Source organism: Tachypleus tridentatus, unplaced genomic scaffold (assembly GCF_004210375.1).
Source record: "Tachypleus tridentatus isolate NWPU-2018 unplaced genomic scaffold, ASM421037v1 Hic_cluster_2, whole genome shotgun sequence".
Classification (NCBI taxonomy): domain Eukaryota; kingdom Metazoa; phylum Arthropoda; class Merostomata; order Xiphosura; family Limulidae; genus Tachypleus; species Tachypleus tridentatus.
This window is the reverse complement of record NW_027467782.1, coordinates 34,324,820-34,336,672: the sequence shown is the minus strand read 5'-3', so window position 1 is coordinate 34,336,672 and position 11,853 is coordinate 34,324,820. Positions and strand designations below refer to the sequence as shown.

Here is an 11,853-nt window from a genome sequence, read left to right as displayed (position 1 = left end):
TCAAAATTTTTTGAATGCCTTTCTTATTTATTCTCCCGTTTTTACTTTAATTGGAACAATCTAAGCACATTATTTAAAAATTATAACCATTAATGAAATATAATTTGCTTTATTATTACAATATTCAAATTGGCTCGTATCAGCTCAACCTGGTGGTCAGTATGATTATCAAACGTGTAACAAAAACTGCTTCTCTTTCAAACTGATTTCTAATTGATTTGTGTTTTGTATATTAATCTTAATATAAAAATCCTGTTATTTCTTTATGAGCTTAGTGAGATTTTCTTTTAATTCTTCTATACTAATAAAGCGTGTCTCTGGATAGATAATAGAAATATTTCATATAATATTTTAATAATTTCCTTTCAAAACTGAGACTTTTCACCATAAACTTAACATATTATTTCACATAATTTGAGATAGCTTTTTGAATATCGTCTCTGTCCTTGTTAGTTTGCATTTTAATCAAACAGTATTTAACAGATAAAATGCCAAGGCTAAATATTTTCTTAGCTTCAATAATTGATTTTGTTATTCCTCTAGCAATTTTTTCAATTACTGTTAGATTTTGAAGTGTAGTCTTTTCTTTTATTAATTTGTTCAGCAATACGTCTATCAGTGGCAGCGTTTAATATACGATGAGCAATATTATATTCTTAACACGCTTTATGTACTCGATTAATACCAGGAGCACCTCTAACTGGACGCTTTGGAAACTTAATAAAGGGTTTACAGTACTGAAATGTATAGAGAGGTAATTAAGTTTATCTTACATCGTGATCACTTTTTTTGTTTTTCTCATTTATGCTCAATTATATTTACTTCTTTAACGTACTTCTTTCTTGAAAAGTATTTAACATTTGTATGAAACCTTTTTTCTTCAGTAATATTTTAATATCTAAATAAACTTATCATTTTTGTGTAAACGTTGTAAGATCATCTACATTATTCTTGTCAAACAGTCGTATTTAGATACTTTTAATTAGTTCAATGACACTAGCTCCTAGAATTAAAGCTTTAAAGAAACAATAGCAAAACTGCTAAACTAGAAGCACTGATGAAAATCTAAAACTCATCATAACTATATTAATATTAGAATAACATTTATAACTTTTCTAATATATAAATATATTTTCTCTAAATACACCTCTATTATTTATAATGGGAACAAAATTCTTTCTATATCTCATTTCAAGAAATTTAAGATCCAATACTAAAAATCGTATTTTTTTCAACAGTGTTTCATATGTTTAAAAAAATTCTTCAATACTCATAGAACTATCAATATCTTTAACAATCTATCTTATTTCTCTGTCATGAACTTAGAAAGAGATAAAATATCTCCAGTTCCTTTTAATATCAATTGGAGTTTGTAACAGAGAAATTATTGCCATATCTTACTTATTTCTTTGATAAAAAGTCAACTACTTCATCTTGTTTCTTTGTAATTATACAATCGTCATGAACAAACAGTTACATTTTTAACTGAAACTAAGATATCAAAACCTATCATATCTTCTAAGTTATTAGATAATAATTCTATAATTTTCTTTTTTATTTAGATGTATGATAGAATCGAATACATATTCATCTATTTCATTAAATATTGCACAGATCAATTATATTTTTTGCACTTACGTTCTTATATGTTGGGTTTGTGAGGTTTGGGGTGCCGTATAGTTGTGGTGTGCGTGAGTCGGTTTTTCGTAGGTAAGAATAAATGTATTCTGTGATTGTATTGGTTTTTTCCATTTGTAGTAGTATTTTGTTTAATTGGTTTTCATGTGTTTTTGTGTTTAGTAGTTTGAATTTGTTTGTGTCTTATAGAATGGTGTTCATGTTTTTAATGTATTAATCTGTCTTCATTATAACTATAGCGTTACCTTTATCTGCTTTTAGAATTTTGATGTTGTTGTCTTGCTTCAAGTTGTTTATAGAATTAATATCTTTTTGTGTGAGGTTGTTTTTTTTAGTTTTCTTTTCTGTGAAATTATGTTGATAGTTTTATGTGAACCTATGAATCATATAACTGCATCCGTGGTGACAAAAGTAAATATAAATATGTTTTAGTTTCTGAAATAAGAAAATAAAGTAAGCTTGAAATGAACTATACAATATATCATATTATTCTGAGAAATTTATTATAATCCTATTCTTTCAGCCACTTAAAACAGATTCCAAATTTACTTATGAAAATCCGACATTTCACTATGCAACACCCTGACATTTATATTGAATTTAAATTTAAAGAAATCTTTCAGTACAATTCTTGCACAATTTTATATTAATATTACTGTGGGACAGCAATCTGTGTTTCAGATAAATTCAGATTGTTTACGAAATAAAAATTGTTAATAAACCTTTATAGAAACCTTGAAGATTTGTAATTTTTTTGCCCACTTTCTTCTAATTCTCTCAATATTTTACAAAAAATAAGGTTTTGTAATTTTAAGAGCCAAAATCGTATCTCTTGTCATAGGCGAATGCATTTTTCATGAAAGTTTAAAAGTTGGAAAAGAAACCTAAATATTAATGTTTATTTATTAAAGTTTGTTATTTGTTCCCAAAAGAATTTTAAAGAAATTCTTCGCACGCATTGCGAAATCGATTTTTATTATAAGTAGAAAACTATATATACAAAAAGCACAATATCTCACTTGACGAACTTATAATTCATAACTCTGAGCATTACTAAGTTGGTTGTTTAGCAACCAGTGCATGAAATAACCAAAGATTAGTATAGTGCGATACAATATATTAGTTGTTCTTGAGATAATAAGCTTTAGCTAAGTCTGCTTCCGTCAAGAATAAAGCGTTTTTATCTCCGATTCTTTCGTTAAGATAATAGAACTCAGGACTTTTAGCACAGGGCACGGCTTCTTCGGGAAAAGCGCAAGTAAAGGTCAGTTGGTTGAAGACGGTCTGGTTACCACAGAAGAAACTCCAGTGTCCGACCTCCACAGTTTCATCAGGAAGAATCTGTGGATGGCAGATGTGGAAAATATTACAGTTGTTATCAACATCACCATAATAACCAGAATGAAGACCATGGCAGGAAAAGGTAGTTCTTATTGGTCCAACAATTACTTCGGCTCCGTCAGGAAGTTCGTAGGCAGCGCGTTTTTCCTGTAACAGAACACAGTCCATTTAATAGGTTTTGTTTCATCCAGCAATTTTAGTTAATTATTAGACTACGCCATATTTTTGTACGTATATATATAATGTATTTTTAATAAGGAACAAACACAGGAATTTTTACACAGCTCTTTGGTTTTTGATGTAGAACACATATATACCAGAATTCATCTTTCCTCTTTTTCACTATTTGAATTTCAAAAATCAATAAATTACTCACCCTGGATAAGGCAGCAGCAGATGCAATGCATAGGATAGCTAGAACATTAAAAATATTTTTATCATTCAACAAACAAAATCTTCTCTAAAATTGTAATTAACGAAAATAAACTTTAGTGCGTATAAAATAAACTCCAATATTGAACATAACTTATTACACTAGCGTTAATAATAAAATGTAGACTGTAAAGTTATGATCAGAACTGAGCATTGCCACCTACCGACACTGATTAGATACTTCATGTTGAATATAAAATGTTTTTTGGGACAGCAACCTGAATGAGGAGACAACGGTAAATTACATATTATAATAACTAACCAATTCTTTACATTTTTTTGACATCTAATTAATGAAGAAGTTCCTTGGTATTAATTCATTAGGAAATGAATAATGAAACTGTTAAGGTTAAATAAAGAATTTTAATAGCAGAAACAGAATTCATCATTCTAAATAGTCATTTTCTTTATCAACTTTGGCTTTAACTGAATGAATTAGTATTATTTAGTATCAGAAACAATTTGTTGACAATAAAATGAGATAGTATTACCAAATTATAAAACAGAGTTGAAAACTTGATCCACACTCTTGAGAAACTAAAGAATTGTGTCCCAGATCCTAGCTTTTATAGTGGACTGTGACCAGTCTAATGACACCTATGGCATATACATGGACGTTTAGGTAAGTGTGTCAGGGTCACCGAGAAGTGAGCATTTAAAGTAGATGTGGTCAGTTGAATAGATAACCTTGAATGTTTATTGCCTTGAAATGGTGAGATGACTATCTAAGACAAAACTTTAACATACACATATGTTTATACAAATACTGATAAAGAAGTTGACTTACTGATTCTCTCTTCGGGTTTTCTGTGGTTTTAGTAATTTTCTCAAACAAAAATTTGATTTGTTCCATTTAATGAACATTTTCAGTTGTGTAAACGTTATCGATAGATCTTTAATACAAACAAGTTGTTTACCGTAATACGATTGACAGCAGTATTAGTACCACTCTACTGTTCAGTATCATGGAACGTGCTATAACATATAGTACTAAACGAATTTGTTTGAAATTTCGCACAAAGCTACTCGAGGGCTATCTGTGCTAGCCGTCCCTAATTTAGCAGTGTAAGACTAAAGGGAAGGCAGCTAGTCATCACCACCCACCGCCAACTCTTTGGCTACTCTTTTACCAACGAATAGTGGGATTGACCTTAACATTATACACTCCCATGGCTGGGAGGGCGAGCATGTTTAGCGCGACGCGGGCGTGAACCCGCGACCCTCGGATTACGAGTCGCACGCCTTACGCGCTTGGCCATGCCAGGCCAGTACTAAACGAACAAGCTCATCTTGCGATCTTACATTTTAACAAGATAAAGTCTTCCATTATCATGGTTGAAAACCAATACAATGAATCAGGTCTCACTTGTTTTTCGTTTTGTTTTTTTAATAACTAAACTATGTGCTAAGTTTCAGCTTCTAATCTGTTGACAAATCCATAATTTTATGGTTTTAATAAATTAATGTGTTTGAATTCTTTCATGATTGGATAGTTCACCAACATCTCTATCATGAAGCCCTAAGATTAAACTGAGGTCATTGACCGTGTAGAAATTGTCTTTCATAGGACTTTCTTGAAGACGGCAGCAGATAAATAGACGAAACTTTGGTCAGACTTTAGCTCGTGATTAATGATCGTAAATTCTACCAACCATTACTGTGATTGATATCTATTCGTTAAAACCTTGTAGTCAGTACTGAAGACTATATTGTAGTCAGTACTAAAGACTATATTGTAGTCAGTACTAAAGACTATATTGTCGTCAGTACTAAAGACTATATTGTCGTTTTGTATTTAACACATCCTACCAAACATTCTCGCCCCTTTCAAGCGTGGAGGCGTTATAATGTGGCTATCAATCCCACTAATCATTATTGAAAGAATAGTCCAGGAATTGGAACTGGAGTAATCAGCACATAAGTACGCCATCTCTATTGTTACACATTTTCTTATTTACACTCTTTCTCCAATAAAAAAATATGACCTTAAAGAAATTCTTCTGACTCACGATTATGTCAACATAAAAACTGGAAAATTCGGATTTTACACTGGGTCTCAACATAAAATATAGTGAGTTGCGAAAGAGTTCATTTAAAGACTTTAACTAGAATATCTTTATGCCCTTTTGACCTTTAATGTAATTTTCATCTGATAGCAAATTACAAATATACATGTACTTATCAAGGACGAAATAGAGAAAAATAATAAAATCAGTTCAATGGCCATTTTTTTAATCCTAAAGGAAAATATAAGTATATTATTATAAATATATTATTACGAGCAAAATTTAGAATTAAAACCTGAAATTGTGGCACCTCACTCAACCTTAATACGTAAACCGCTGTTTGTTATTATACTACGTTGTCTTTACCAGTAGATATTATTTGAAACTATGAATTAACTCAATAAAATATTTAAAATTTCATTATATTAATGATTAAGAGCTTAAATTGTACTTTACGTCTCTGTAAGTTTTCATTTTTACGTGAATGTTAGATTTATTTTAACGTTTGTTTTTAAGAGGTTTTTTTTTAACATAACATAAGAACAATATGAAGCTTTGAAACAGCTATTTATGAGATAGTAGATGAATTTATGTCCTCAACAGTAAGACATGATCACGTACAAAATTTTATGTGTATGAACTGTATGGTGATTTTAAGAATTGCATTGTGTTTTACTCTTTCCTTTAGCACCAAAAGTGTGTTTTAGCATAAAAGTACTCAGAAGGAACAAAATGTATGATATGATATAAAATTTGTTTACTGGTTATTATAGAACCTCTGATGATGTTTTTGTCTCTAACCAGAGACCATTCTTAATCCGATAACAAAGTTTATTAACAAAATAACGTTGTTTGTGATTCAAAGTTAATTTAGTAATAGATTATTACTATTAGAATTAAAATTAGAATTAAAACACAAATTCTGTCTATGTTTAAGACGCTCTAGGTCCAAGGATAGCGATTTTTGAAATCATATAAGATATACTTTATACCTTTCTCAGTATCAGTAAATTTAATTTTGTTAATAACAACCTAGGCATAAGAGTTTTACATAAACATATCCAAAATTATATCCGGGTTTATCATTATATATTGTTCGAAATCCGTTCTGAAAGTCTTGCTCCCCAGTGGCACCGCGGCATGTCTGCGGATTTACATCGCTAGAAACCGGGTTGCGATATCTTTGGTGGGCAGAACACAGATAGTTTACTGTATAGCTTTCTGTTTAATTTCAAACAAACTAAAACTGTTTAATTTCACATTTAAACTAACATTAAAGTAAATGTGGTTGAAACATTCGTAAAACAACGTAATATTCAGTCTCATTTTATTAAAAAAGCATTTTCTTTATCTTCAGTTAAATCCAAATTATTTATTTACTTTTCGCATAACGAAAAATAATTTTTTTAGTTGTTGGTTTTTATCATCTAATAGTTAAAAAAAAACAATGAATCTGTTTTCCTTATTCGTGTTTTGAAAACTCAACGTATTCCATTTTTTTTTTTTTACTTTATGAATAAGGGAAAAATCGTCAAAGAATCAATTTGTTTTCAGCTTCTGAAAACTAAAAGATATTTATTCTTTTCTCGTTTTTCAGGTTCCCCGCTGGTACAGCAGTAGGTCTACGGATTTACAACGCTAAAATCAAGCGTTAGATTCCCCTCGGTGGACTCAACAGATAGCCCAGTGTGGCTTTGCTATAAGAAAACACTCACACAATCGTTTTTAGATTTTTAATAATGTAAAATACAATATTTCAGTTTTTTCAGATGCATGTGCAGAGTCTGTTTCAACTCTACCAATAAAGAGTTAAAAATGTGCAGTTGTCTGTGGTAACGTTTCAGAACATTCTGGACAGCGCTGGGTGTCTCATAAACTTTACCTTCAGTGTGTTTCGTACAATGGCCTGGCATGGCCAAGCGCGTAAGGCGTGCGACTCGTAATCCGAGGGTCGCGGTTTCGCGCCCGCGTCGCGCTAAACATGCTCGCCCTCCCAGCCGTGGGGCGTATAATGTTACGGTCAATCCCACTATCCGTTGGTAAAAGAGTATCCCAAGAGTTGGCGGTGGGTGGTGATGACTAGCTGCCTTCCCTCTAGTCTTACACTGCTAAATTAGAGACGGCTAGCACAGATAGCCCTCGAGTAGCTTTGTGCGAAATTCCAAAACAAACAAACGTTTCGTACAAAAAAAATTAAAGTTATCTTCACGTAAAGTATCAAACATAATTCACTGAGACTTTGAAGAGATTAGAGAAATAAACCACATATTTTATATTGAACATAACGTAAGTTTCTTTTCCACCAATCTTGGCTAAACATGGATCTATTTAGTGTTACCAAATATAATTTTTAAATTTCTTAGAGTTTAATTACTTTGAAGATTTTATTTATTACTGACAATTGAAGTACATAGATATACAATAAAGATTATGTACAACTGATAAAGAAACAAAGAAAAAAGAACATTAATATTCAACATTATGCTAAATAAGTAAAGAAACAGAGAAATAGCTATAACACCATAACACCTGGAATTGAAATTCCATCGCAATTGCAACGCATGTTGTGGCATCAATTTCAAAAGCTCCTGAATGAAGCAACCGCGAGATATTTTCGACGGCTCTAACTGCATAAGTAACAAACAGAAAAAAAACTCAATAATCACAAAAGTATACAGAATTCCCTGAACAACAAACACAACATTTCTGTATAACTATGTAAACATTTTTACTTTTTCAAGAGGACTTCTTAATACGTCAGTAGATCATTAAAAGAAAAAACTAAGCAGCAATGCTTTGTTCATTACACGCACTGAAAAATATTATTTTAGAATATGAGCATAAGCCTAAGTACTTCTCACTAAAACTAAGAAACTTATTATACAGCTTACGGCCACCTACTATTGAGCGAACCAGTAGATAGATATAATGTTATTTTTATTTAAAAGGATACTTATGTAAAAATAAAATTATTATAATATATTTTATCAGCAACCATGAAACTGTTTGTGAGAACTAAACTACATGTTTATAGCGAACGATAAGAAGTGAAATATTTACTAGCAAAGATAAGAAAAAAAATTCTGTTTTACACCCATGAAGATGACCTTAAAAGGGTCACTCACGTACCCAAACAACCTACGGCAATCGTTGCGCGCATGCAATGGCTGCTTGTTGTAAAAATAGATTTTCCCAGCTTCTGAATATAGTGAACAAATGTTCAGGCTTTAATCAAACACAAACAAGCAATCAAATGACGGAGGTAGAGATCCAGTGTGTGTCTTATCCTTCCAGGTCTCTTGACTAAACAACAACTAGAGAGAAACGGCTCACATTGTTATGCAAATATAATATATAAACACGAATAAAGCCAATTCTGTACGTAGTTCTTCCCATAATGTCGACAGAATCTGTGAGGTTTAGGGCCTGGTACTATCTAGGCCCGGTATGGCCAGCTATTTAAGGCATTCTGAATCGCAGTATGAGGGTTATGGGTTCAGTCTATTATCTGATGACCAAATGACAGGCAAAGTACATCTGTGTGCACTAACTGATGGACAAGTAAAAAATTTTCCCTTAGCAAGTATAAAGGCGGACACTCCATACTATGAGACCATGTATAGGAAAACAACCATCTACTAATTGGAAATATACCAGGCAGTAGAAGTTTGGAAGGTGGATGAAGTATCTGCAGACACAGCTAAGCAAAAAAAACAACAAGACACTACATCTCCGCAAATATCAATAGGTGATATCCCGAATACAAGTCTGCAGGAACTGAAGGAAACACAAGAGAAAACTTCTTTACTGCAGAAACTTTGGGACGGTTCCAGGGAGAAAGTCAAGTACAAGAAAATGGGTAAAGGGACTAGAACAATAGAGAACTGGAAAGGAGAGTTATATCTGATCTATAAAGATCTAGTGAAGTTAAACAGATCACAATACCAACAGAATACTGGGCTCAAGTGATGAATTTGACTCATGAATCAATTGTGAGAAGACACCTAGAAGCAAAGAAGATGACAGGTAGAATATCCAGCAACTTCCATTGGTTAGGATTACTAAATATGTAGCAAGATTTTACAAGTCACATGACATCTGCCAAAGGACCATACTTAAACGAAAGGTAGCCAAGGGTGAAATGCTTTTCATTAGAAGAGCCATTTAACAGAGTAGCTGTGAGCTTTATTAAACCACTAGTACCTGTTTCTGACAAGAACAACTGGTACGTGGTGACTGTAAATCACTATGTGACACATCATTCACTGTTAAAGATAAACAGAGGCAAAGAGAGTGGCAGAAGCCCTCCTGAAATGTTCTGCAGGGTGGACTTTCTAAAAGAAGTCCTGAGTAACAGAAGGGCTCAATTTACTTCAGAAATGATGCAAAAAAAGTGTGCAGATCCATTCGTGCTAGGCAGCTTTTATCACTCTGTACAACCACAGATGTAATGGATTCTGTGAGAGAGTTAATGAGGTCTTAAAGAGCATGCTAAAGATGTGTCAAATGAAACTATGGACTGGAACAAGTACGCGCAGGTAGTATTGTTTGCTTATCGATAAGTCCCTTAAGCAGTACTATGGTATGAAAGCAAAGGATCGACGCTTTAGAATCTGCTACCCACAGACATAAATAAATCCCTCCTCCAGTGAAAAGGACCCTTTAAATTACAAGAAGTTCTCAGCAAAATAGAATATAAAGTGAAAGTGAATAGGAAGACCAAGATGTATCATTTCAACCTGTAGAAGAGGTACTTTAAGAAAGAAGACGTAATAGGCACAGCTTTTGAGGCTAAGATGGATGATGTAGGTGTGATTGTCATAAACAAAGAACCAGTAAACAGTTAAGAACTGACTGGCAAGTAAAAGAAAGAACTACAATATCTACTGTCCAATATGAGGATGTTTTCACAAATAAACCAGGCAAGATACGCATCGTGTAACACAAGATCGAGACCGTCACTAGGGATCTACTCAAGGTGAAGCCCTATCAGATGTCCTATGCAATGAGAGACCTCATAAAGCAAAAGATTGAGGCAATGATAGAAGGTGAAATAACTGAACTTTTAAATTTAGCCTATTTTTTTACCAGTGGTTATCATGAATAAGAGGATGGCTCAAACTAATTCTGTATAGACTTCCAGAAGTTGAATATCGTGACAAAGCTCTACTCTAAAGTTATGAGCAGCCTACAGGCTTTCATGATAAAAACCAGATGGAACCAGGTTCTTTTCAAAGATCGACCTCAGTAAAAGTTATTAGCAGATCTCAATGGAAATAAAATCAAAAGAAAGTATTTGTGACACCAGACGGTCATTACCAATTTAAGATGATGTCTTCTGGGTTAGTTAACTCAGCAGTAACATTCAACTACATGATGAGAAGGGTGTTGAACAAAACCACTATATTAAGCATTTTTGTGTATAACATTCTGACATACATAGTCAGATGTGAAGAACATATGAGGAAACTTAGCTTTTGAGTCGAGTAAGAGCAGCAAGTTTGATTATGAAACCATATAAATACTACTTTAATTATCCTTTGTTGGACAAATAGTGTGTGGCCGACAGCTATCCATGAAAAAGGCGGAGAGAACTTACATGCAAGATGAACCAACTTTGACAACCAAGTAACAAATCAGATCCTTTCTGGGATTATCGGAATACTGCATGAAATTCATCCAAACTATGCTGAAGTTGTTGCAACCATTTATTAACTTGACCAAAAAAAGCCTATCCAATAAAGTTAAATGGAAATATATATATGTCATTCTAGAAGTTAAAGAACATGATGGAAAGTTTATTAATACTTAGAATGCCAGGCTTCAATAAACCAATCCTCATTCAAGTTGATGCTTTAGACATTGAAATTAAAGTTGTATTCTTACAAGAACGTGAAAACTACTGTTTCTGGAAATGTATATAAGTAAAAAAGCTAGTAAGAGACAGACTATTCCGTAATTGAATGAAATTGTCTAGCTATCATATTTGCCTACTGTAAATTCAAAACTACCTATACGGGCAGAAATTAATCATCCAGATGGCCCATTAACCATTTACATACATCCAACGGCACAAAATTAAGAGTATGAGAATTATGATGTGCAATGTGCCACCAGAACACTATAAGTTCTCTACTAAATCCATCAAGGGGTCGGTAGAAGTTGGTAGTAGGCTGTATAAAATAGACTTCTTGTTTGAACTGTAAACAGTATTTATATATATGTATAGTAAAAAAATAAGGTGCTAATTGTTGATTATACAGAATTATTTAGTGTAAGAGTTGATTAATTAACTTTAGTGTTCTAACATTTAATGACTATTTAGTTTTCAAACAGGAGTATTAAATAATTCTAAAAAAGCAAAAGCTATGGAAATTTCTTTAGTAATTCTGTAAGAACAATATGTTGTATTTGTAGCTGAACTGTTATAATTTGA

At 32.4% G+C, this 11,853-nt stretch overlaps 1 protein-coding gene across 1 annotated transcript; it reads right to left on the bottom strand.

Annotated features, from left to right (window-relative positions):
- Positions 1–2,757: 2,757 nt before the first annotated feature.
- On the bottom strand, positions 2,758–4,264 carry LOC143242272 (uncharacterized). The gene is made up of 3 exons (XM_076485638.1): positions 4,199–4,264; positions 3,356–3,439; positions 2,758–3,126 (listed from the first exon to the last, which is right to left on the bottom strand). The coding sequence occupies exons 1-3, from the start codon at positions 4,262–4,264 to the stop codon at positions 2,758–2,760; spliced, it is 519 nt and encodes a 172-aa protein (XP_076341753.1).
- Between the last annotated feature and the right edge of the window lie 7,589 nt (positions 4,265–11,853).